The following is a 27,156-nucleotide window of genomic DNA, read 5'->3' on the forward strand; positions in this document are numbered from 1 at the left end:
AAGGTGCAGAGAACACAATGCTGGGAAGGGCTGTTCCCCAGGAGGGAATGAGCTGTAGCTGAGAACAGAAGGCCTGTCCTTACTCCTACAAGCCCAGTAGTGATATTTGCATTTTGTGTGCAATTTTGAGTGAAATTTTGAGTGCAAATTTGTGAGTGCAGTTTTGTGAGTGCAAATTTGTGCGAGTCCCTTCTGTGCCTGCTCCCCACTGGGACAGTTTTTACTTTAATCCACAGCCAGTACTATTTACCCTAATGCACTGTAGGTACATGAGGCACCTGGAGCTTGGAAAAAGCTGGAATGACGTGAGATTTTGCTCCTCAGGTGAGAGGAGCTGCTGGGCCTCACCTTTGGTACATTTCTTTAGCTGAATTTTAATCCTAAAACCAGCAGGGAGCCATGAGAAAATAGTGGGACTGTAGAACTCCCACAATATCCCACAATATTGGCTTGGAATGCAGCTTTGGGTTATTTCAAAATATATCAGCAGGGGCTGAGGGTGAATCCAGGTGTGCCAGAGGCCAAGGCCACCTGGTTTGGATCATCAGTAGTGTGGCAGCAGGAGCAGGGCAGTGACTGTCCCCTGAGCTGGCACTGCTGCGGCACCTCATGGTGAGAAGGACCTGGAGGGGCTGGGGGTGTCCAGGGCAAGGAATGGAGATGGGAAGGGGCTGAGGGAGCTGGGCAGGGGCTCAGCCTGGAGCAAAGGAGGCTCAGGGGCCCTTGTGGCTCTGCACAGCTCCTGCCAGGAGGGGACTGTGACCGTGTTCACAGGGGTCTTAGGATGAGGGAAGAGATGAAGATCTGACTCCATGTTTCAGAAGGTTTGATTTATTATTTTATTATATATATTATATTAAAACTATACTAAAAGAATAGCAGAAAAGTTTTCATCAGAAGGCTGGCTAAGAATAGAATAGCAAAGAATGATAACAAAGGCTGGTGGCTTTGACTCTCTGTCCAACTCAGCTGACTGTGATTGCCCATTAATTAGAAACATCCAACGTGGGCCAATCCCAGATGCACCTGTTGCATTCCACAGCAGCAGATAACCATTGTTTACATTTTGTTCCTGAGTCCTCTCAGCTTCTCAGGAGGAAAAATCCTAAGGAAAGGAATTTCCATAAAAGATGTCTGCGACAGGGACAGCCAGAGGGGTTGGGCTGTGCTCCAGGGAACAGGGACAGGAGCAGTGGGAACGGCCTCAGAATGGGCCAGGGGAGGTTGGATTGGAGATTAGGGAAAATTTCTTCACAAAAAGAGTGCTCAGGTTTGGCACAGCTGCTCAGGGCAGTGGTGAAGTCCCCATCCATCCCTGGGGACAGGTGTCAGTGGCAGCCTTGGCAGTGCTGGAGGAACAATTGGGCTTCATGATCTCAGAGGGCTTTTGCAGCCTTTCTGGCTGTGAAATCTGAGTGTGCTTCTCATCTCTGCTTCCCATCTCTGCTTCCCAGGCAGCAGCCACAGCACCTCTTGCCCTGGGGTGGCTCTGGTGTCACAGCAGCAGAAATCTGCTCCCTTTGTCACCAGGGGGTGGGAGAGCAGCCAGGCAGGGTCATGGCAGTACCCAGAGAGTGTTCACTGTGTCAGACTCTGCAAATAAATCACAGAAAATCAATTACTTGATTGATCTGAGCATTGATCTGAGCCCCAGGGACTGGGCTTTGGTTCAGCTCCCAGGACCTGGAGTGTGGAGAGCCCAGAGCTTCCCCAGGTCCTGGTTGAGGAACTGGTGCTGTGTCACAGACATCTTTTATGAAAAATCCTTTCCTTGGGATTTTTCCTCCTGAGAAGCTGAGAGGCCTCAGGAACAAAATGTAAACAATGGTTATCTGCTGCTGTGGAATGCAACAGGTGCATCTGGGATTGGTCTCATGTGGTTGTTTCTAATTAATGGCCAATCACAGTCAGCTGGCTCAGACTCTCTGTCTGAGACACAAGCCTTTGTTATCATTCTTTCTTTTTCTATTCTTAGCCAGCCTTCTGACAAAATCCTTTCTTCTATTCTTTTAGCATAGTTTTAATATAATATATATCATAAAAAAATAAATCAAGCCTTCTGAAACATGGAGTCAGATCCTCATCCCTCCCTCACCCTCAGACCCCTGTGAGCACTGTCACAGAGCTGCTCTGCTCCAGCACCCACCATGTGGCACCAGGCACTCCTAACCTACTTTCTCAGGGCCATTCAGTGTTTCATAGCCTTTAGGCTTTTTTTCTCCCATTCATCTGCTTCCCAAAATAATCCTGGTTACTCAGCATCTCTTCCTGTGAGATTCCCAGGCCCTCAATCTTGTTCTTCACCTTCTCTGAAGCACCAGATTGTCCTTCACACTCAGCACCCTGGTCCTTCACAGGCTGTTCCAGGTGAACCATGGCTCCCAGGACATTATTCCCATGTTGTTCCTGTGCCAACATTCTGCTTTTTCTGAGCTGCCTCATGTCTGTGTGCCAAGATCTCTCCAGAGCTGTCTGGAATCATCCTCGGTTGCTTTTTCTGAGTCAGTGTCGTTAATGTAAAGCTGTCACAGAGCTCCCCAATTTGCATTTTTTGCCTTTATCTGCTCTGAACTTTGTCACTCTGCTGCCTCCTGACTGAGGATATTTAAGTTCTCCTCTTGTCTCCTGATTTCACCCTGGAAAATCCTATTTCTGTTCATCCTCCTCACGTCTTCCCCTTGTCTCCCCTTCTCAGTTGATTAATAAATATCTCAGTGACTGTGATACAACCATGACTTGGGTTTTGCCTCAGTGAAAAACAATTTCTACTTTGTGTCCTACTTTCTTAGACATTTCCAACAAACCTTTGCATCCTGCCTAATGAGTGTTTAGTGCTGAGGTGGAGCTGCAGGGAGAGCTCAGAGCCCTTTCCAGGCCTAAAGGGGCTCCAGGAGAGCTGGAAAGGGACTGGGGACAAGGGATGGAGGGACAGGACACAGACCAAGGATGGCCCAAAGCCTCAGGTCTGGACTTGGCTCTGCAGGGCAGGGATTCTCCATTTGGGGTTCCCAAAACTCATGGATAATGTGGGGACCACTTGTTCAGGGCTTGAATGTGGTTGGGGAAGCATCTGGCCTTGGTTTGAGTGAAAACTGGAATTTCCCAGCTCTGATGGGTGACTGGGAATGTTGCTCCTCTCTCTCTGTATAATGGGATTCCAGGGACCATGATCCCTTTGCAGTGCTCCACGGTCCAAGGAGAAAACCTCTTTAGGAATTGTGTGGGTTTGGGGTCATTTTGTGTGAGTTTGGGGTATTTTTCTGTGAGTTTGGAGTATTTTCCTGTGAATTTTGGCTGTTTGTGAGTTTAGGGTGTGTGTTGTGTGAGTTTGGGGTATTTTTGTGTGAGTTTGGAGTAATTTTGTGAGAATTTTGACTGTGAGTTTAGGCTGTTTAGTGTTTGACTGGGGTATTTTTGTGTGAGTTTGGAGTATTTTTGTACAAGTTTGGGGTATTTTTGTGTGAATTTGGAGTAATTTTGTCTAAATGTTGTCTGTTTGTGAGTTTAGGGTGCGTGTTGTGTGACTTTGGGATATTTTGGTACAAGTTGGGGTATTTTTGTACAAGTTTGGAGTATTTTTGTACAAGTTTGGAGTATTTTTGTGTGAGTTTGGAGTATTTTTATGTGAATTTTGGCTTTTTGTGAGTTTAGGGTGTTTTTGTGTGAGTTTGGAGTATTTTTGTGTGTTTGGGGTATTTTTGTGTGACTTTGGAGTATTTTTGTGTGACTTTTGGCTGTTTGTGAGTTTAGGGTGTTTGTTTTGTGACTTTGGGGTATTTTTGTACAAGTTTGGAGCATTTTTATGTGAATTTTGGCTGTTTGTGAGTTTAGGGTGCTTGTTATGTGACGTTGGGATATTTTTGTACACGTTTTGGGTACTGTTGTGTGAGTTTGGGGTATTTTGGAGCGAGTTTGGCCCTTGGCACTGCCCAGTCTGACTCCCCGTGTCCCTGCAGGGCTCAGTGGCACTCACAAGGTGTTTCTGTGCAGGTGAATCGCTTTAACAAGGTGGAGGACAGGGCCATTTTCATCACGGACAGACACCTGTACAAGATGGACCCCATGAAGCAGTACAAGGTGATGAAGACCATCCCCCTCTACAACGTGAGTACAGCACTGGGCATCCTCACCTGGGGCTCTTTCAGGGCAGCCTTTACTCTGTAGCTCCATTTTCATGTCCATAAAGTGGAAAAAGTCCTTGGCTTGCAGTTTCTGATACATTTAATGTTTTTATAGCAGTTACTGCAACCCCAAAGCATCAGGGTGGGATTGTTGGGCAGGACCAGGAGTTGGATTGGATGATCTTGGTGGGTCAGGATATTCCATGGTTCTATAATCCTATAGAACTTGTAGTTCTATAATCTATAATTTACTTTTGGTGCATAAAATAAAATAATTAATCCTATATTAATAAAAATTAAATAATAGTAATAAAATATAGTATAGTAATAAAATAAAATAATTAATCCTATAGAATTATATTATTATATATATTATATAATTAATATAATTATAGTTCTATAAGCTATAATTTAATTTTGGTGCATAAAATAAAATAATTAATCCTCTAGTAATAAAAAATGAAATAATAGTAATAAAATATAGTATAGTAAAAAAATAATTAATCCCATAGTAATAAAAAATAAAATAATAGTAATAATATATAGTACAGTAAGAAAATAATTAATCCTATATTAATAAAAAACAATTAATCCTATAGTTCTATAATCTGTAATTTAATTTTGGTACATAAAATAAAACAATTAATCCTATAGTAATAAAAAATAATAGTAATAAAATATAGTATAGTAATAAAATAAAATAATTAATCCTATAGAATTATATTATTATATTATATATATTATATAATTAATATAATTATAGTTCTATAATCTATAATTTACTTTTGGTGCATAAAATAAAATAATTAATCCTCTAGTAATAAAAAATAAAATAGTAGTAATAAAATATAGTATAGTAATAAAATAATGTAATTAATCCTATATTAATAAAAAACAATTAATCCTATAGTTCTATAATCTGTAATTTAATTTTGATGCATAAAATAAAACAATTAATCCTATAGTAATAAAAAATAAAATAGTAGTAATAAAATATAGTATAGTAATAAAATAAAATAATTAATCCTATAGTAATTAGGATTAATTATTTTATTTTTATTTTTATAAGGAAAAAATTTTTAGTAATAAAAAACCAATTAATCCTATAGTTCTATAATCTATAATTTAACTTTGGTGCATAAAATAAATTAATTAATCCTATAGTAATAAAAAAAATAATTGTAATAAAATATAGTATAGTAATAAAATAAAATAATCATATATTAATAAAAAACAAATTATCCAATAGTTCTGTAATATATAATTTAATTTTGGTGCATAAAATAAAATAATTAATCCTATATTAATAAAAAATAATAGTAATAAAATATAGTATAGTAATAAAATAAAATAATTAATCCTATAGAATTATATTATTATATTATATATATTATATAATTAATAGAATTATAGTTCTAGAATCTATAATTTAATTTTGGTGCATAAAATAAAAGCTAAACCCCAAACTGCCTCTCACAGTTCTCTGCTCCCTCCCTGTTTGAGTTTGCTTTGCTGTGTGCAGGGCTGGCATTTCACAGCAGCTTATGGCACCAATCCTGTGTCTCTCAGGGCTTCTCTGATCCTTCAGGTTCTGCTTGAATCTATTTATTTTTATTTCTTTCTATTTGTGTAAATCTTACCAAAGCTAAACTCAGAATTTCAGTCAGGTCTGGCCTTGGGGGTGGCAGGGTGGAGCTGCCAGGCTGGGGATCAGCAGGGATGGAAGGGGTGGGCAGCACCTCAGCTTTGCTCCCCAGTCCTGGAGCTGAATCTCCCTCAGCCTGAGGTGCTCTGGTTATCTCCAGCCTCCAGAGCCTGCCTGGAAACGCCCTGCACGGGTTTTCTGGGATGTTTGCATTTGGAGGAATGACAAACCTGGCATTTCTGCATTGCTGGGAGGGCAGGGATGGGATTAGGGTGAGGGTGAAATCTCATCTGCAGATGTGGAGGGGATGATTAGCTCTGGCTGCATCCACAATGTTGGCTTTGGAGTCTCCTCCTGCCCCCCTTGCTGGGCACCCAGCACAGAGTATCCATGGAGTAGCTACTCCCAGTAGGAGTGCTGGCTGCAGCAGGCAGTGTCTCCATGGCAGTGCCTCTTGTTTTGAAGGGAAGCTGCCCTGAGCAGCTGCTCTCCTGCCTGCTGTTGTGTCCCAGCACTGGTGGCTCTGTGCTCTGAGGGGCTGGCAGCACATCCTGCTGTGTGCCAGGGGCTGCTGTGTGCCCGTGTAAACTGGGGTGCAGATAACCCCAGCCTGGTGAAAATCAGGGTGCAAACACCCCCAGCCTGTTTAAAACACCCCCAGCCTGCTGAAAGCCATGGTGCAGACATCCCCAGCCTGGTGAAAATCAGGGTGCAAACACCCTCAGCCTGGTACAAACACCCCCAGCCTGGTGAAAATTAGGGTGCAAACATCCCCAGCCTGCTGAAAACCAGGGTTCTAACACCCTCAGCCTGGTGAAAACCCCCCCAGCCTGGGTAAAAACAAGGTCCAAACACCCCCAGCCTGGTGAAAACCAGGGTGCAGACACCTCCAGGCTGGTAAACAACAGGGTGCAGACACCCCCAGCCTGGTGAAAACACCCCAGGCTGGTGAAACTCAGGGTGCAGACATCCCCATCCTGGTGGAGACACCCCCATCCTGGTGAAAACCAAGGTGCAAACACTCCCAGCCTGGTGAACAACACCCCCAGCCTGGTGAAAATGAGGGTGCAAACACCCCCAACCTGGTTAAAATTGGGTGAAAACATCCCCAGCCTGGTGAAAATCAGAGTGCAGACACCCCCAGGCTAGTTCAAACACCCTCAGCCTGGTGAAAACACCCCCAGACTGGTGAAAATCAGGGTGCAGACACCCTCCACCTCATGCAGACACCCCCATCCTGGTGAAAACCAAGGTGCAAACACTCCCAGCCTGGTGAAAACATCCCCAGCCTGGTGAAAATCAGGGTGCAAACACCCCCAGCCTGGTTAAAATACCACAAGCCTGGTGAAAACACCCCCAGCTTGGTGAACAACACCCCAAGCCTGCTGAAAACCAGGATGCAAACACTCCCAGCCTGGTCCAAACACCCCTATCTTGGTGAAAATCAGCGTGGAGACACCCCCAGCCAGGTTAAAACACCCCCAACCTGGTGAAAACCAGGGTGCAGACCCCCCCAGGCTCCCAGCAGAGCTCAGCCACCCCCACACTCACAGAGCCTTTTAACAGAGGGCTTTTCCACACCTGATTTTCCAGCTGTTCCCACCCAGTTGTTTTTTGGTGATGTGGCCAAGGCAGAATTTTGTCCATCAGGATTTCTCACTTTGGTTGGTTTCTCCACCTTTACCTTAACCAGAGTGCAGGTCACTGAAATTCACTGAGTGCAGGATTAATGAGAGATAAATCTGTGTTTATCCCAGGTTTAGGACAATGTCTGTTTTACCTGTGTGCCTGATGGGTGTAAAGGTGCAGATTGCACATTTACAGCAGATCATTTGTTGGTCACCTGAACATTTCCCTCTCAAATCCTTAATGCCTTTTACATTAGAGCTAAGCAAGTCAGGTACAATTTCAGAAAGAAATTTCAGAAAGAAATGTCAGTAATTGTTGCTTTTTCACCTGTAAAAGGTGTGTTTAAAATAGAATATCCATTCCTACAGAGAGCCCTGGGGCAGGCTCTGTGGAGGTGCTGTTTTGGCTATTTTGGCTGTATTTTGGCTCTGTGTTGTGTTTTTGGCTGTATTTTGGCTCAATATTGGTTGTGTTTCAGCTCTGTGTTCTATTTTTTGGCTCTATGTTGTATTTTTGGCTATATTTTGGCTCAATTTTGGTTGTATTTTGGCTCTGTGTTGGTTGTATTTTGGCTCTATGTTGTCTTTTTGGCTGTATTTTGACTCAATATTGCTTTTATTTTGGCTCAGTGTTGGTCCTGTGGCTGCTTTGCAGTTCCTCAGGACAAGAGCAGTTAATGGTCTGTGCAGATAGAACTCTTGCTCTGAGAATTCTCCCCTTTCTGCAGCTATAAATCAGTTTTATTGGCAGATGTGCACTTATTCCCTTCAGTATCTACCACAGGCTATCTTGGCCAGACACTTTTCTTTGACCTGAGCAGGAGTCCTTGAGATTCCAGGGGTCCTGGAGTGCCTGGCACAGGAGGGATGGGTCCAGGACATCCTCTGCTCACCCATACAGGTTGTCAAGGTGACATTCCAGGGTGGAAATTGGATTAAACCAAGCTTTGGTGGATTCTGTGGTGTAAAATTGCAGCTTTGCTCACAGTTTCTCCTTGTACCTGCCCTGGGGAGGAGCCCCAGCCCACCTGGGCTGCCCTGGGACTGGGGTGGGGCTGATCCTGCTGAGCTGCAGGAAAGGGAGAGGAGGAGAATTTAGGGTGTCTTTGATTTATACACAAAATATTTCACAGGATAATGGGACTGAATTTGGATTGGAAGGGATCTTAGAGCCCACCCAGTGCCACCCCTGCCATGGCAGGGACACCTTGCACTATGCCAGGCTGCTCCAAGCCCCGTCCAACCCGGCCTTAGGCACTGCCAGGGATCCAGGGGCTGCCCCAGCTGCTCTGGGCACCCTGTGCCAGGGCCTGCCCACCCTCCCAGGGAAGGATTTTTTCCTAATATCCAATCTAAACCTACTCCCTTCCACTCCATTTGTATTTCTCTTGCCAGGATTTCTCAGATTGAACCCTGGCAAAGTCAATCCTTGTTTGTTCCTTGTTGTAGTTATGGTTTATATTTGTTACCTAATGTTCATATTTGTGTTGTTTTTCCACCTCTGAGTTGCCTTGAGCTCTCTCCCCATTTTTCTGTGCCTCCTTTCATGGAAGCCTTTCCACCATGTGGAAGGACCTGATCATGATACAGATATTCTTTCATTTTTGGGACAACAGCAATGGTTTGAAATGCTCTGAAGGTTTTTTGAGGACAAAATGGACAATAATGGCACCAGTAGTGATGTGTATCCATGGAGCAGCCCTGATGAGTGTTCTGTGGGAAGAGGGATGCTCCTTCCCATGCCCAGGGCTGGAATCCTCTGCCTGCTCCCTGCCAGCCTTTCAGGAGTGCCCTGCCAGCACAGCAGCATCTCAGGGGTGGTGTTTCCATGGAGATCTCACTGGAGACACTCAACTGATGCCTGCTGCACACACCAACTTGTTTTCAGCTGAGGAAATCTCTCCCCATCTCCCAGAGCCAGCTTTGCCTGGAGTCCCTCGTGTCACACTCACAGGAGTGGCCAGCTCTGCACTGGGGCAGGGGAAAGGGCTGGGAAATCAAAACTGAACCAGGTTTGATTTGCTTTAGATGGAGAGAAGGGATTTTTTACAGTGAGGGTGGGCAGGCCCTGGAGCTGTGGCTGCCCCTGCATCCCTGGCAGTGCCCCAGGCCAGGCTGGATGGGATTGGAGCACCCTGGGACAGTGGAAGTGTCCCTGCCATGTCAGGGGTGGCACTGGGTGACCCTTAAGGTCCTTTCCACCCAAACCATGCCATGGCTGTGGGTGAGGAATGTGCCATTCTCTACCCAACCTGACAAACAACAGCTTCCCTGCTGGTTCTCCACATGGAGCTGCTGCTTTGGGGGATTCTGTGTGGATTTTTCATCTGCCAGCAGAATACCAACACACAGTGCCCTTCTTGTTCTTACCTGAATTAAAACCAAACAGGTACTGCCTGAGAGGAATGAAAAGACACCCAGGCAGCAGAAAGGCTCTTGCAGCCACATCTCCCCTGCACCGAACACAATAAAGGATGTTCTGTGCCAGCCCAGTGCCAGCTCTGCACTGGGGCAGGGGAAAGGGCTGGGAAATCACAACTGAACCAGGTTTGATTTGATTTAGATGGAGAGAAGGGATTTTTTTTTACAGTGAGTGTGAGCAGGCCCTGGAGCTGTGGCTGCCCCTGCATCCCTGGCAGTGCCCCAGGCCAGGCTGGATGGGATTGGAGCACCCCGGGACAGTGGAAGTGTCCCTGCCATGTCAGGGGTGGCACTGGGTGACCCTTAAGGTCCCTTCCACCCAAACCATGCCATGGCTGTGGGTGAGGAATGTGCCATTCTCTACCCAATCTGATAAACAACAGCTTCCCTGGCTGCCCTGCTGGTTCTCCACATGGAGCTGCTGCTTTGGGGGATTCTCTGTGTGGATTTTTTATCTTCCAGCACTCTGGCACTGCCTCAGAGTACCAACACACAGTGCTCTTCTTGTTTTTACCTGAATTAAAACCAAACAGGTACTGCCTGAGAGGAATAAAAAGGCATCAGAAAGGCTCTTGCAGCCACATCTTCCCTGCACTGAACACAATAAAGGATGTTCTGCACAAGCTGAGGATTTTTCCTGCTCTTCAAGCAGGGCCAATATTAGTGTTGGTAAATACTGAGATAAGCACCTTCTCTGAAATTATTTCCTTTGTGTGGCATTTATTCACTCAGAGTCTTGTAGGGAGGGGTGAAATGGGAAGATTTTGAAGGGCTCTTGGCCTCCTAACAGGGTTCTGTTGAATAATTAATGTTTAAATTGCCTTTTCAAATCCAACACTGCGACTTGTTCATCTTTCACACTCGCTGCACATTTAAAACCTTGATGGCAGCAGTCCCTGTGGTGCTATTGTGCTCACAGGAGGGTATTTAAGCATGCAAATTAATTTGAAGGGACACTGGAAAGCCAGACAGCTGTCAATGCCTGTGCACGAGGTGGAGCTTGTTGGGAAAGCATTTCACAGCCCCAAAATAGCCTGAACTGGGAATAAACCCCACCTGTGCTGGGGCAACTGGTGACAGGAGGGTCAGCAGCTGCTGCCCCTCATTGCTGGGGGAAAAACCAACAAAACCTCAGGGGCTGCACCTTGTGGGGAGTGTGATCCCAAAAATAGGGCACAGAGCAGGCTGCTGGGCTGGGCTGGGCTTTTCTGGGGGGGCTGAGGCATCCAGAGCTGCTGGAGAAGCTTCCTTGGGAATAACACATGGTGAGCAAAGCCAGCCTGAGCCCCCTGGGCTGGCAGGGGTTGGGAATCTCCAGCTGGACAGGAGCCTTTTCCCCTGAACAAGGGAATAATGAGATTTTAATTTCACCAAAATGCTTTATGGGTGCCTCTCACTTGTAGGGGAATGGGGCTGCCCTCTGCAAATCCCTGGATGGCTCAAAGAAGCCCTTTAATGGACAGGGAAAGTCCTCTGTGTTCTCTATATACTCATAATGCTTTCATTTATTTTATTTTATTTTATTTTATTTTATTTTATTTTATTTTATTTTATTTTATTTTATTTTATTTTACTTTATATTTAATTTCATTTCCTTTTATTTTATTTTTTCATTCATTATATTCTACTTACTTCATTTTATTTTATTTTATCATTCATTATATTCCATTTACTTCATTTTATTCTATTTATTTTGTCCCATGTATTATATTCTATGTATTTTATCCCAGTTACTATATTCTATTTATTTTATTCTGTTTTCCTTTCTCTGCTCTGCTGCATTTGCTTTTTGAGGCTTTTTTTGCCCTCTTTACACTTTGTTTCCCCAGCACAGATCCTTTTCTTGCTTTGTCTAATATTCATCTGAGTAACCTGTGCTCCCAGATTGCCCCTCCTAAAAATTCCCTTTTTTTTCCTTTGTGAGATGATAACAAAGCTTTTGATGAGCCAAGTGCAAAAAGAAAATGCCAGAAAATGAAATCCCCAAACCAAACCCTTGCACCTTTTTATTTTGTCAGGAGAGGCAGACCTTAATCCATGCCTGAACATGGGAATCATTGAGGCTTTGCAGGGTTTGTGACTCAAATTCTTCCTAAATTCTTCTTACCTGCAACTCACAGTGGCACAGAGTTGTTCAGGTTGAAAAAAACCTTTAAAATCATCAAGTCCAGCAGCAGCAGCACCAAACCACGTGCCCAGTGCCACATGCACAATTTATTGGGCATTTGTAGGGAAGGGGACTCCAGCCCAGCTGTGCCAGGGCTGTTCACCCCTTGCACTGAAGGAATTCTGCCAATATCCACCTGGAATTCTGCCAATATCCCCCTGCCCTGGCACAGCCTCAGACACCTCTGGTTTCCCAGAGCGAGGGTTGGAGAGGCTGCTGGGCAGGTGAGGGGGACAGAGGGTGACAGACACTCCTATGAGGGTGACAGACATCCTGTGAGGGGAACAGACAGACACTCCTGTGAGGGGGACAGACAGACATTCCTGTGAGGGTGACAGACAGACACTCCTGTGAGGGGGACAGACACTCCTATGAGGGGGACAGACAGACACACCTGGTGAGGGTGACAGACACTCCTGTGAGGGTGACTGACACTCCTGTGAGGGTGACAGACGCTCCTATGAGGGGGACAGACACTCCTGTGAGGGTGACAGAGGGTGACAGACACTCCTGATGAGGGTGGGACTCAGTGGGGTCACCCAGGGGGGTTTGGGGAGAGCTGTGACCTGAGGTGATGGGAGAGCAGCTGGGGACATCCTTGTGTGCCCCGTGGCCCTGGGGGCACAGCAGTGACACAGCAGTGACAGAGGGGCTGCCTGAGGAGGGAGAGGGGCACAGCAGTGACACAGGAGGTGTCTGGAGAGGGGCACAGCAATGACAGAGGGGCTGCTGGAGAGGGAGAGGGGCACAGCAGTGACACAGCAGTGACACAGGGGGACAGCAGTGACAGACGGGCACAGCAGTGACACAGGGGCTGCCAGGTAAGGGAGAGGGACACAGCAGAGACACCTCAGTGACAGGGGGCAACAGCAGTGACAGAGGAGGACAGCAGAGACACAGGAGGTGTCTGGACATGGGCACAGCAGCGACACAGCAGTGACACAGGGACACAGCAGAGACACAGGGGCACAGCAGTGACACAGCAGGGACACAGCAGTGACACAGGGACACAGCAGTGACACAGGAGCTGCTGGGACCATCCAGGCACGGTGAGGACTCTCCCTCACACCTCCCAGGCTGCTGAATCCACAGAGCCGCTGTTGTTTGTGCTTGCTCAGCTCCTGGGAGGACACCACCCACTGCCACCCCTCAGCTCCCTGCTGGGGCATCCTGGAGAGGAGAGAACCAGCCTGGCAGTGCCAAGGGCACAGGGAAATCAGGGAGTCAGGGAATGGCTTGGCTTGGAAGCACCTTAAAGCCCATCCAGTGCCACCCCTGCGATGGCAGGGACACCTCCCACTGTGGGATTTTTGGGGTCTCCTGGTAAAGGGAGGAAATTCTGAATGTGACTCCATGTTCTTAGAAGGCTTATATATTATATTATATTATATTATATTATATTATATTATATTATATTATATTATATTATATTATATTATATTATATTATATTATATTATATTATATTATATTATATTATATTATATCATATCATATCGTGTCGTGTCGTGTCGTGTCGTGTCGTGTCGTGTCGTGTCATGTCATGTCGTGTTGTGTCGTGTCATATCATATTGATACTTACAGAAGGTTTAACAAAATAATAATGAAAAACTTGTGACTCTCTCCAGAGCCCTGACTCAGCTGATGGTGATTGGTCATTAAGTCAAAACAAGTCACATGAAACCAATCAAACACCACCTGTTGATAAACAATGTCCAAACCACATTCCACAGCAGCAAAACACAGCAGAAGCAAATGAGATAATATTGGTTTCCTTTTTCTCTGGGGTTTCTCAGCTTCCCAGGAGAAGAATCCTGGACAAGGGGAATTTTCTAGAAAATATCACAGTGACATTCCACTGTCCCAGACTGTTCCAAGCCCCGTCCAGCCTAGCCTGGGACACCTCCAGGGGTGGGGAATCAACAATCAACATTTTTATATCATTATAACCCTGTTCTCCCTTTCTCTCCTCAGCTGGTGGGGCTCAGTGTCTCCAACGGCAAGGACCAGCTGGTGGTGTTCCACACCAAGGACAACAAGGATCTCATCGTTTGTCTCTTCAGCAATGACCCCTCCAACGACAGCAGGATTGGGGAGCTCGTGGGGGTCCTGGCCAGTCACTTCAAGAGGTCAGTGCTGGGCTGGGGCTGCTGGACACCCATTTTAAAGTGGAGACCATCCCTGGAGTCACTGTGGTGCTGGGCTGCCACAGTGACCTCTCTTCCTGGCATTTTTTGGGCACACTTTTTACCTGCAACACTTGGTTCCCTCTTCTGTGTTCCTCTTCTGCCTTCCTTGTGTGTGTGTGACAGCCACAGGGACAAATATCACTGAAGGTGCACTTGGAGTGTGTCACAGTGGCTCCTGAGGGCTTCCTGCAGCCAAACTCTTCATATTTAAAATGAAAATTGAGTTTTTTCTCTGCTCAGATTGACCCCTGCCCCAGTACCATAAATCACCAGCAGGTGATTTATTGCTTGAGCAGTAAATCATTGCTGTGCAATGTCATCTGTGCTCCCTGGAGTCTGTCTGTCCTGTAAATCCCTGAGCCAAAGCTGGTGATTGGTGTGGGGGTATCTGGGATTGAGCTCCTGGAGCCCAGAAATGAATTCCAGGCAGCACCAGGCACAGAAAGGAGCTCCAGGGTGTGCAGTGAGCAGATCTTTGGGTTGTTCCTGCTGTTCCAGAGGAACTGTTCCAGAACAGTTCCTGTTCCTGATTCCCACCAGGAATGGTGCTGCCAGCACCTGCAGCCTTGGCTTTGCTGTTCACAACCTCCACAGAACTCTACAGGTAAATCTTCACACAGAGCTGTGAGTGGCCCAAAAATGAGAGGGAATTTTGGTCACTTTAGGGTATTTTTCCATGAATTCAAGAAAACTGTGCTGGTCCAGCCCCTCCCACCACCACCACAGTGTACTGCCTGTGCTTCTTTGGACAGGGGCTGAGTCCTTTGGAGATGAATTCTCAGCATTGGTGTAACTTGTTTGGGGAAATTCAGTGCTGCAAAGCAACAGGAAACATTATCTGGTTTTGCTTTTACCTGAATCTCATTTCATGGCAAAGGCAGCTGCTCTTGCAGGCTCAGGAGATTCTGTAAGGCAATGTTTGTTTGGGGATCCTGGAAGTCCCTGGATTCCCAAACAGAGCCTTGCCAGCTCTCTGGTGTGGGGACAGGCTGTGACACTCTTGGTGACACTCCAGTTCCTCTGTACAGTCTCCAATTACCCAAAATTGCTTTTAATTTTGCTCAGATTGGTCCCCCCAGCCCTTGTGTCACCTGTCTCCACTCAGCCTCAAGCAGAGGTTTCAGTTTAACAAAGATGTTGTGACCACAGCCTGAAACATTGCACATTGTCTTCCTAAAGGTGGGAATTGCTGATTTCCAGTTTCTTACACTGATTTTAACAATGGCATTTCTATCTTCCAAAAGAATTTGGTTTAATCTAATCCCTGTCTGTAGGAAAATGGCAGTTAAATATATTTATGTGCTGATCAGCTCCACTTAACACAATATTAGCATTATTTTAGTGCTTCAAATGACAAATCTCAGCTGGGTAAATGGGAGAGCTGTTGTAGAACCCATTTTTCTGCAACATCCAATAAAAGTTCCTGGATGAAGGGCAATGCACAAGACAACTTGCATTTAATTTCCCAAATATATAAATATCATGGTTTCCCTCTTCAAAGCAATATCTGTAAATCAAAACATTCAGGAATGTATTCATGTTTTCCATCACTTTCCATTTTCCTAGAGTGACAAACTGCTGTCAGAGGATGGGATTAGCTGAGCTGGGGAGGCACCGGGGGAATTGCTCATTAACGGGGGAATTCTTCATTAGCCAGGGAATTCCTCATTAGCAGGATTAGCTGAGGGTGTGCCCTGCCAGGGTCGGGTTTCTCTGCCCTGCCTGAGGAGGAGCTGAGGCTGAGCCAGCAGGAAAATCTCAACCCTAAAAGTTCAATTGCTTGGGAGATCCCACCCATGGTGGGGTTTAGGAGCTCTGCTCCAGCTGGGATGGGGAGCAGCTCCTGTGGGTTCTGGGGCTCTCTCTGAGCATTAACATCAATTTCCAGCCATCCCAGCACCCATCCTGAGTCCCTGCTGGGAGGTTTTGGCAGTGCTGAGGTGTCCTAGGCTGATAGGTGATGATCCTTTAACTGTGTGTGATAAAACCATGTGAGTTCAGTGAATTCTGTGGTGTAGGAAAGGGGAGGAGGAGGCTGATGGTGTCACCCAAACCTTCTCATCCAGATGCTTTCTATCAGGTTTTATTTTTTGTTCCAAACTCTTTGAACTGGGAGCTTCAACGCTGACCCATCTGTTTGGGAATTTTGGGTATTTTCAGCAAGAAATAGCTTGGACATTTTAGAGCAATTACAGAAGTGACATCTCTCAGTGCTGCTTTTGGGCACAAAGGCTTCACATTTGGGAATGTTTTGCCTGATTCACAGTTCTTTGCATCACCCATGAAAGCTTCACAAAGCTGTGTCTTTTATAAGTTATTCCTGGTAGGAATTGTCTTACTTTGAGGTTGTGGTTCACAAATAAGTGTTTATACAAAACGATCATGAGGCTGCTGTGAGCTGTGACATTTTTAGTGAGTCAACAGGAGTTCAAGTCACACTTCTACTGAGTCAGCTGGATTTGGGGTTTTTTACAATGCAGCTGAATTCCCAATGGAAATGATGGGAAGCTGGATGAGGTGTTGATGTAGTGAACACAAAGTTCATGTGTGCCTGCAGAGCAGTGAGCAGTGTCCATGGGCTCCCCTGGGAATTGCCTGGCTCAGGGCTGGGATCAGGGAGTGCCTGGAACAGCTGGGGGGATCCAGTGGAGCCTTGCAGGAGCAGGTGGGTGAAATCTGGTGAAATCTGCTCTCAGCATCTCTGCTGCTCACAGTGACCCTGAGATGTGTTAGAAAGTCTCTTTTCCCAGCCTGGCAGTCAAAGGAGTTAGAACTCTTCAGTTCTCATTCTCAAGGTTGTTTATTGTATCTTATCTATAAAATTCTTTTTCTGGCCTGCTGAGGTCCATTCATACTGGTGTTATATTTTTATACTAAAACCTACATGAACAATATTTACAATTACTTCCCAATACCTATCACCTATGTTAGACAGTGAGCTTCTACTCTAAACCAAAAGTGCCACCATCACCCAGAAGATAGAGGCCAAGAAGAAGAAGGAGAAAGGCTGGACACACCCCAATTCCTCCATCTTGCCCCATTCTGAAAACCCCAAAATCTATTTTTCACCCCATGATAAATTCACCATCATTCTACTTAAACTTTAATGGCTTGTAATTCTTCATATAAGGTTGGTAATTATTTTTTCCAAGGGCTAAATCAAAGGCACAGGGGTCTTGGGCTCTGTGCCAAGGTCTCTGAGTCCCTTGGGCAGGGTCTCAAATCCTCCAGGGCAGCCAGAGCAATTTCCTGGGTTCTGCCAATCTGGGTCAGGTTTCTGCCCTTGGTGCCCAGCAGGAAGCAAAGGGGCTGTGCTGAGCTCAGTGCCCTCATCCTTGGTGTGCCAAGGCAGGGAGCAGGAAGGGAAGGATTTGTATTTTCCATTTTACATCCTCGGGGCCCCTCAGGCTGTGGATGTCTGGAGCCAGCAGTGCAGGGCGCTGAGGGTTTTCTGGGTGCTCTTCACCCAGCTGTGGTTACCCCCCTGTGCTCCCAGCTGTGTGGGGTCCCCCCCATGTGGGTGATCTGAGGGTCCCCAGGGAAGGTGCCCAAGGCCCATCCTGTCCCCAGGGCTCATTCCCTGCCCTCTGGGAGCAGCCAGGGCTGTTCTCTCTGCCTGCCCACACATTGGGATCAGGGACTGGCTGCTCCAGTGCTTTTTGTTCCCAAATCCCCACATTGCCTGAGCCTCAGCCCTTGGGCTCCTTCCAGCATTCCTGGAGGGAAGAGGGAGTTAAAAGAGCAGTCAAAGCAATCCCTGCAGAACTCCAGCAGAAAATCACTTGCCTGAGGATAATTTTCTATTTTCCATGGCTCTTTGGGACCTGTCAGCCAATTTTAATCATCTGTGTGCCCTGGATTCATTTAGTTATTTTATATATATATATATATATATATATATATATATATATATATATATAAATAAAATACATATTTTTACTATATATGTTATTTTTTAATATATATTCTTACTATATATAATATATATAATATATATTATATAATAATATATATTATATATAGTAAAATATATAAATATGTATAAATCTAAATATAAATTTTATATAAATATAAAATATATAAAATATAAATCTATTTTATATAATATAAATATATATTTATATAATTCTATATATTTTACTCTATAATATATTTCTATGTATTTTTAATATATATAATATATATAAATATCTTCAATATATAATATATATAAATAATATTTTTATCTATATTTTACCATATATATTATATTTTTATATGTTTTTACTATATATATAAATATATTCTGTATATAATATATATATACAGAAATTACATTTATTACAGAATTACAGATGTTAAATTGGAGCCACCTGGGACAGTGGATGTGTCCCTGCCATGGCAGGGGTGGCACTGGGTGGGCTTTAAGGTCCCTTCCCACCCAAACCACTCCATGCTCCCCAATAATCAGCTCTGGTAATTCCTCTGTCCACCTCACAGTTGTAACTTGGGTTGAGAAATGAGTTTTTCTTGGGACAACAAATGAAAGATTTGTTGAAAGATATTGTAGAAATTTGCACCCTGCTGAGACTGCCTCTGGTTTAATCCCTGTACATCCTGGAAAACTCTCATTGCAACTTTTTCCAAGCACTTGTCCTGTGAGAAGGGAATTCATTAAGAAGATAATTCCCTTCCTCAAAACTCATCTTGCCACTGCTGCTGCTGCTCACCCTCCATCTCTGAGTGGGGCCCTGGCCAGGGAAGCCTCCCCAGCTCACATTCCAGTGGAAAATTATTTTTTGTTACACTTCTCAATGTGTTCCTGACATGGAAAAACAGATTTGTCTCCCTCAGTGTTGGATTAATCCCTTTTCTGACCCAGAGATGGGTAACTGAGAGATGTTTTAAAAATTTTTATTCAATTTTCAGTCTCATGTGAAGGGTGAGACAATACAGATGTTATAATTCACTATTACAATCAAAAGATAACTATTTTAAATTACACTACATTATAAGTATTTCTTATCAGCTTTTGCTGCACCATGCTGTAAATGCCTTAAAGCCAAACATCTCAAATTACCCTTCATGAAATCTTATTACAATGCATCTTTCACAGTTCTATTTCTCTAAAATATCTAATCTTATTTACAAAACCATCCTTTGAAACTTGTTTCTAGTTCCATTTCTCTCTCAACAATGTCTGTCCTATTCCATGGCATTTCTAAGTCAGCATTTCTTATCTCAAGGTTTACACACAGATACATTCTAAGTAAACCTTCTATCAAACTTTAGGAATTTTCTACAAATCCATTTCCCACCCCTCAGTGCTGGGTTTGTGACACTGGGAACACAATGAGCTCCAGGGAGGGCTTTGGGCTGTCCCCAGGCTGATGAGTTTGTGTGAATCCTTTTTTTGAGTCCCAGCCTCTGCATCTAAAAGTCCATTCTTGTGTCTGATAACATAAATAGTAACAATTAATTGTGTTTCATGGTCTTCCTTTGAGTCCAGAGAGGTTTTTTGGTCAGTTTTCCTTCCCTAATCTGCCTGTGCCCTGCTGCCATTGTGTGCCAGCCCCAATTTTGTACAAAACTCTCTGGAAAGTGGATTCAATTTTATTCCTTTTTATCCTTTATTCCAGCAGCCCTGTGTAACTTTGGTGCTTTCCCTTCTCTGAGCAGCTCCTGGATGCTAAAGCTTCATGTCCAGGGTCCTCCTGGGAGTAAAAATGAAGTTTGGGGCTTGAGGTGCTGAAGGAAATTGATATTATCATGGTGTCTCTTGGGGTTTTCTGGAGTTGTTCTGGCCCTTAAAAATCCTGGATTACTTTGGAAATTTGGACCCAGGTTTCCTCAGTAACTGTAATTCCTGGGAAATAGATCTCCAGTGACCCAAAAATCCTCTTGAGTGACCAGAGGGGCTCTCCAGTGTCCCAAGGTGCTCGCCAGAGATGCAGAAGTTCCCTCTGCAGTGGCCACAGATCCTCTCCAATAACCACAGGTGCTCTCCATCCCACCACCCCAGTGTGATATTGTCCAAATGATGTTTGTTCTCACTGACTTTTGCAGAGTTCTTTGAGTTTCCCAGTTCATTTTCTGTCTCCAGCTGAAGGATCTGCTGGGTTAAACAGGTGAATCCTTCCCATCTTTGGACAAGCTAAAGCACGAGGGTGGAACTGGATTTTTTGTGGTTTGGGGGGGAAAAACAGCATTGAGACTGACAGAAGAGGTGAGCCAGTCCTGGAGTAGGAAACTCAAAGCCATCCTCATCTTCCTCCTCATCCTCCTCCTCCTGCTCCTCCCTCAGGCTTTCAGAAGCCTCAGACCCTTAAATATTAATTTTCTTTTTAGAGCCCTCAGCATTTTCTGTGTCGTTTATGAGGTTCTGTCCAGCTCCCTGCTCTCCTTGAGATGTTTATGATCAGAAAGCAATTCGGTAATCAGCCCTGAGGATCAGGAATTCCTGCATCCCACAGCCACCCTGCCCAATCCAGCTTCCCTGCTAGTGCTGGGAACTGGGGATTTCCTTCAGCAGTGGGAATAGAAAATGGAAGTTTCTTGTATTACAAAGCTCTTCTTTATCTGGCTCTGGGCTCTGCTCAGTGTACTCATTATCACAAATTATTATTTTCAGTCTTGAGCTGCAGCTCTCGGTGCTCATTCAACACTTGGAAAGTTTGACACAAATCCACACTTTTTGCTTTTCCTGGAAATGTTCAGAAACCCCATGGGTGTGGCACTGGAGTGATGAGCAGGGTGCTGGATTGACAGTTGGACTTGATGATCTTAAAGGTTTTTTCCAGCTTTAATGATTGTGTGATTCCATGAACCATCATCCTGCCCCCGTTAGAACATGACACAAGCAGAAAGCAGCTCCTAAAAAGTGTTGGATGGTACAAACAGAGCCCCAAATGCTCTGCTGCATCCCAAAATCCCAGAATGGTTTGGGTTGGAAGGGATCTTAAAGCTCTGAAGGGTGACAGGGATGCCTCCCACTATCCCAGGCTGCTCCAGCCTGTCCTTGGGCACTGCCAGAGATCCAGGGGCAGCCCCAGCTGCTCTGGGAATTCCATCCCAGCCCCTCCCCACCCTTGCAGAGAACAATTCCCAATTCCCAATATTCCATCCATCCCTGCCCTCTGGCAGTGGGAGCCATTCCCTGTCCCTCCATCCCTTGGAAATCCTCTCTCTCCATGTTTCCTGTGGCTCCCTCAGACCCTGCAAGGCCACAGTGGGGTCACCCCTGGTCTTCTCTCCAGGTGAGCATCCCCAGCTCAATCCCAGAATGGTTTGGGTTGGGTTTGGGCTGGCACAGCCTGGCTATGATTCCATGAACCATCACCCTGCCCCCATTAAAACCTGACAGAAGCATCTCCTAAAAAGTGTTGGATGGTACAAACACAGCCCCAAATCCTCTGCTGCATCCCAAAATCTCAAAATCCCAGATGGTTTGGGTTGGGTTTGGGCTGGCACAGCCTGGCTGCCCCAGCAGCTGCCCTGGCACACGGGCTGGGCACTGGGAACAGCCCAAAGCTCAAAACCTGGACGTGCTGGGGTGGTTTGAGGAAGGGGTTGACGTTTGTGCCAGAGGGATGTGGAGCTCCTGGAGAGGGAGAACCCCCTGGGTGTGCAGCCCTGAGCTGCAAACAGCCCCTGGGGACCCTAAACAGACACAGATGGGTTTTGGTGTGAGCACAAAGCTCCCAACCTGTGCAGCTCCTGCTGAGCTCAGTGCTGGGATCCCAGCCCAGGCTGTTCATCTAGGCTCTGCAAAGGGGCTGGGCTGGGCTGGCAGCACCAGGAGCTGCTCACAAAGCTTCAGGCACCAAAACCACCTTGTGGGTGATGCTAAAACACCACCAGGAGTTGTGCAGCCCCTTTGTTCCCAGTGAGGCACTGCAAGCTGGGTTTCCCACCTTCTTGTATTTGTGTGGTGCCCTGTGGCAGGAAGGAATGATGAATCTGACTCCATGTTCTTGAAGGCTAATGTATTATTTTATGATGCTATATTATATCTAAAAATACTATATATATATATAAAATACTATATATAGTATAGTATATATATTATACTATATATATACTATAATATATATAATATATTATATATAATATATAATTATATATTATATGTATAAAATTAATATAATATAATATAATATAATATAATATAATATAATATAATATAATATAATATAATATAATATAATATAATGTATATATTAATATATATTACTATATATAGTAACATATAATATATAATATATATAATATTACTATATTAGATAAATATATATAATTAGATATTATATAAAAATATATAGTATTATAATAGTTATTATAATACTATATATATTACTATTATAATTCTGTATATATATATACTATAATACAGTATTATAATAGCAATATATATAGTATTATGATAACTATTATATGAGTATAATACTATATATATTTTAATATAACATAGTAAAATACTATGCTATATTTTAAAAATTAACTAAACTCAACTAAAGAATACAGAAAGGATACAGACAGAAGGCTAAAAAGATAATAATGAAAATTTGTGAGTCTTTCCAGAGCCTCAATGCAGCTTAACTGTAATTGGGCATTGAATCAAAACAACGCACAGCAGAATCCAATGGAACAATCACCTGTGGGTAAACAATCTCCAAACACATTCCAAAGCTACAAAACACTGGAGAAGCAAATCAGATAATTCATGTTTTCCTTTTTCTCTGAGGCTTCTCAGCTTCCCAGGAGCAAAATCCTAAGCAAAGGGATTTTTCCAGAAAATATGAATGCCAGTTTCCCACCTTGGCTCTCATTATTCCCACTAAAGGTCTTGGTGTGCTCCAGAGCCTGAGCCAAGCTTAGGAAAAGCTTTGCCTTTAACTGCACTCCTTCAGTTTGGGGAGAGCTCTCAGGGTCAGTCCCAAAGAGGTTTCTGTAAAAATGAGGACAGCAATGGTTTTCAAGGCCTGAATATTTTTAGGGACATGGAAATTTAATAAAATAAAGAGGATCAGTAGGTTGGTCATGTTTGAAATGATAAGGAAAATATGCATTTTTCTTTTTAATATTCAAGGGAATATTAAATGTTGATATTGATTAATATATTAGATATTTGATCCGGCCATTTTTTACATTCTTACATAAAACAAAGTATCATGAAAATACAGATTAATAAAGGTTTCCTGCTCTTTTTCTCTGTGCATCTTCAGCAGAGCCAAAACTGCTTTTTTCAGTTTCCTTTCCTCCCATTCTCCTCTGGCCTGGCTCATTGCATCTCCTGAGCTCAGGTTTGAGTTGTTCTCCAAAAGGCATTTCTGTGGCTGCTCTGTCAGAAGTCATTGGGATCCCAGAAAATCATTCTAGTTAATTATTTCAGTCTATTTAGTGACTCTAATTAGTGATTTTTCGCATAACTCAAAGGTTAAGCTTAGAGGGGAGGTTTGGGTTTGGGTTTTTTCTGGATATGTGGAGATCTCACTGATAAAATCTGAACGTGCTGAAGACCCTGAGCGTGGGGCTTGGCATTTTTGGAAATGTCTGAGGACCTTTTTAATCAGATACTAAATATTGGCTCCCAACAATTCCTTCTGAAGTTGAGGTCAAATAAATTAGAATTTAAACATTGGAAAAACAAGGCCTGTTTATTGCCTGACAGATTTTAGAGCTTTTATTTTGTTTTGTTTTTTTTTTTTTTCAATAGATACAGAACTGAATCTGTGAGCTAAAAGTTAAAGCTTGTGCTGTAAATCAGGCTAGAAAAAAATCATATTCCTGGTATAAAACTGAAGTAAATTAACTCAATCCACTGAGCCTGGAGTGTTGCTCTCTGTACAAATCCTCCTACAGCAGGTTGTCATTTTTAACCCACATTTCTGAGTGTGTTTGGTCCATGTCTCTCCTCTTTCCCCTTTGCTCTGCCAAATTCCTAAATTAAGCAGTGTTGGGGTTTTGATGTAATATAAGAAAGATTTGCATAAGTGCAGTTATGGTAATTTTGTGGTGAGTTTTAATGTGTTGGCTTCATTTCAGCCCTTCAGATCCTTAAATCACTTTTGATTAGCTGTTGCTTAAACATTGCTTTTTTTCCCCCTTTTGAAAACAGATGTATTGAGGATGAGCTGAGGGAAATTTTGTGTAAATCTGCTTTGTTGCTGGAGTCAGCCTGAGGGCCTTTTCTTTTCCCTTTTCCTTCCTTTTCCTTTTTCCTTCCTTTTCCCTTTTCCTTCCTTTTCCCTTTTCCTTCCTTTTTTCCTTTCCTTTCCTTTCCTTTCCTTTCCTTTCCTTTCCTTTCCTTTCCTTTCCTTTCCTTTCCTTTCCTTTCCTTTCCTTTCCTTTCCTTTCCTTTCCTTTCCTTTCCTTTCCTTTCCTTTCCTTTCCTTTCCTTTCCTTTCCTTCCCTTCCCTTCCCTTCCCTTCCTTCCCTTCCCTTCCCTTCCCTTCCCTTCCCTTCCCTTCCCTTCCCTTCCCTTCCCTTCCCTTCCCTTCCCTTCCTTCCCTTCCCTTCCCTTCCCTTCCCTTCCCTTCCCTTCCCTTCCCTTCCCTTCCCTTCCCTTCCTTCCCTTCCCTTCCCTTCCCTTCCTTCCCTTCCCCTTCCTTCCCTTCCCTTCCCTTTCTGAATTTCCTTCCTTTCTGAATTTCCTTCCCTTTCTGAATTTCCTTTCTTGAATTTCCTTTCCCCTACTGCAGGACTGCCCAGAGAGTCACTGGGGTGGATGATTTGAGCTTGATTTCTTCAGTACAAAATTCCTGAGAGGTGGGAAAAGGAAACTGAAAGGAAAGAGGATAATTCTCTGATCCCATTAAATCCCTGGGCCTTAAATTCCAGCCTGCATTTCCCCACTGTCCCCATCCTTCCCCTGAAATCCCAGTTCATACTGGGAGCCCTGGAGCTGCTCTTTTTGCTGCTGCTGCTTTCAGGAGGCTGCCACATATTTCCTTGGAATTCTCTTCCATCATTTCTTTCCTTCTCCAGCATTTCCCTCAGTTAAGGGCCCCAGTGACTGACAGCAAACAAAAAACAACAAAAAAAAAGCTCCATCATGATCATATTTACTGGTGACCTACTTAAAATGCTCTTTGCTGCTGCTCTGGTGTGTGCTGCAGTGCTGCTGGCTGGAGCCTCCAGGGAATTGCTGCTGGAATGATAATGAATGCACAACGTGGCCCCTTGCTTGTTTAACTGGAGCCTCTCAAAGCCATGGTTTATTTTTTATTGCATCATTTAGACTTCCTTTTTCTCCCCCACTTGTGATGTATTATTGCCATTTTTGGTCTCCCTGCTTCATGCTCTGACTGCAGGCAGAGCTATTGTTTGAAGTGATGCCATTAAATCATGGCATGCCTTCATCTTTTGATAATTTTTCTGTTTGTTTTTCAGGAAAATTAGGCTTTTAGCTCTCTCCTGGAGAGTCTGAGCTGTGTTTTCAAAGGCTTCTGTTGAGCATAATTATTTTTTTTTCTGGTGGAAATACTCTAGCAGAGGTGATTATTTATTTAACAAATGCTTTACACCTGCTTTGGTTCATTTTTGTAGGGTTGTTGTAAATGGGTTTGCAGTGCAGGATGGGAAGTCATCAGCATTTTGCATATTCATGGAATCATGGAATGGTTAGGGAGGGGAGGGAATTTAAAGCCCATCCATCCCCACCCCCTTCCACTATCCCAGGGTGTTTCTTGGGCACTGCCAGGGATCCAGGGGCAGCCCCAGCTGCTCTGGGCACCCTGTGCCAGGGCCTGCCCACCCTCCCAGGGAACAATTCCCAATTCCCAATATCCCATCCCCTGTCCCCAGTCCCTCTCCAGCCCTCCTGGAGCCCCTTCAGGGGCTCTGAGCTCTCCCTGGAGCCTCCTCCAGGCTGAGCCCCCCCAGCTCTCCCAGCCTGGCTCCAGAGCAGCGGGGCTCCAGCCCTTGGAGGATGTTTGTGGTCTCATCTGGACTCACTCCAGCTTTTAAATTGCACCTCTCAAGTCTTCCTGGTTTTCCTCTTTACCAATTTAGGTTTGGATGTTCCTTCTCACTCCCCAGTGCCCTGCACTGCTGTGTTTGCTGTGATTTGTGAATTTAGGATTGAGTGTGTCCGTGGAATGGGAAATGAATCCTATCTTTGCAAAGAATATCATGTCCCATCCCTGGCAGTGTCCCAGGCCAGGCTGGATGGGGCTGGGACAGTGGGAGGTGTCCCTGCCATGGCAAGGGTGACACTGGGTGGGCTTTAAGGTCCCTCCCTACCCAAACCACTCCATGGTTCTGCAATTCCATGAATATCAGCATGCAGGAATCCACTGAAGCCATGGATTTATAGGGGATCACACCTGAAATGTTCTTTTCTGGTGGCTGTGAATCCTTCTGGGCTCACACCCCAGTGACACAGAGCAGGCTGTGCTTCCATGTCAGCCTCAATTCCCTGACCTCAAACCCAAACAGAATTCCAAACACATGGATAAAAATGCATAAAATAAACTGTGCCTCCTGTCTTCTGCATTTCCTGGCACCCCAGAACTGTGTCATTAGAGCAGAGCCCTGGGCTTAGGTGTAAATAACAAACTCAGCTTCCTGAAGTCCACAGGATCACAGACTGAGGTTGGAAAAGCCCTCCAAGATCTGAGTCCAGCTGTTCAAGGCCTCCACTGACCCCTGTCCTCAAGTGCCACATCCACAGGGCTTTTAACCCCTCCATGGATGGGGGCTCCAGCCCTGCCCTGGGCAGCTGTTCAGAGACTTCCCCAGATAATTCAGAGAATTCCCCAGATAATTCAGAGAATTCCCCAGATAATTCAGATCATTCCTGGTTTCTCAGCAAACAGAAAATTCCTGTTTTCTCTTGCACTGGGGGTTATTCCCACTGAGGATGGGAGGTGCTGAGGGAGTATTTTCCACCCTCTCCCAGCAGCTCTGGTGTTCCTGCCCTCTCTCCTCCCTTCCCAGGACAGGACTTTGCTCTGTGCTGTCCCCATGGAGGAGGCAGGACAAGAGGGAATCAGCCCCACTGTAAA

General features: G+C 44.6%; 1 protein-coding gene across 1 annotated transcript in view; it reads left to right on the forward strand.

Moving 5' to 3' along the window:
• The window catches only part of MYO1D (myosin ID), a 176,078-nt gene that overhangs the window by 100,818 nt on the left and 48,104 nt on the right, over positions 1-27,156 (forward strand). The window contains exons 20-21 of the mRNA XM_058041642.1: positions 3,991-4,104; positions 13,956-14,110. Coding sequence (XP_057897625.1) covers positions 3,991-4,104; positions 13,956-14,110 — 269 coding nt within the window. The remainder of the gene's footprint in view (positions 1-3,990; positions 4,105-13,955; positions 14,111-27,156) is intronic.

This window comes from Melospiza georgiana, chromosome 28 (assembly GCF_028018845.1).
Source record: "Melospiza georgiana isolate bMelGeo1 chromosome 28, bMelGeo1.pri, whole genome shotgun sequence".
Classification (NCBI taxonomy): domain Eukaryota; kingdom Metazoa; phylum Chordata; class Aves; order Passeriformes; family Passerellidae; genus Melospiza; species Melospiza georgiana.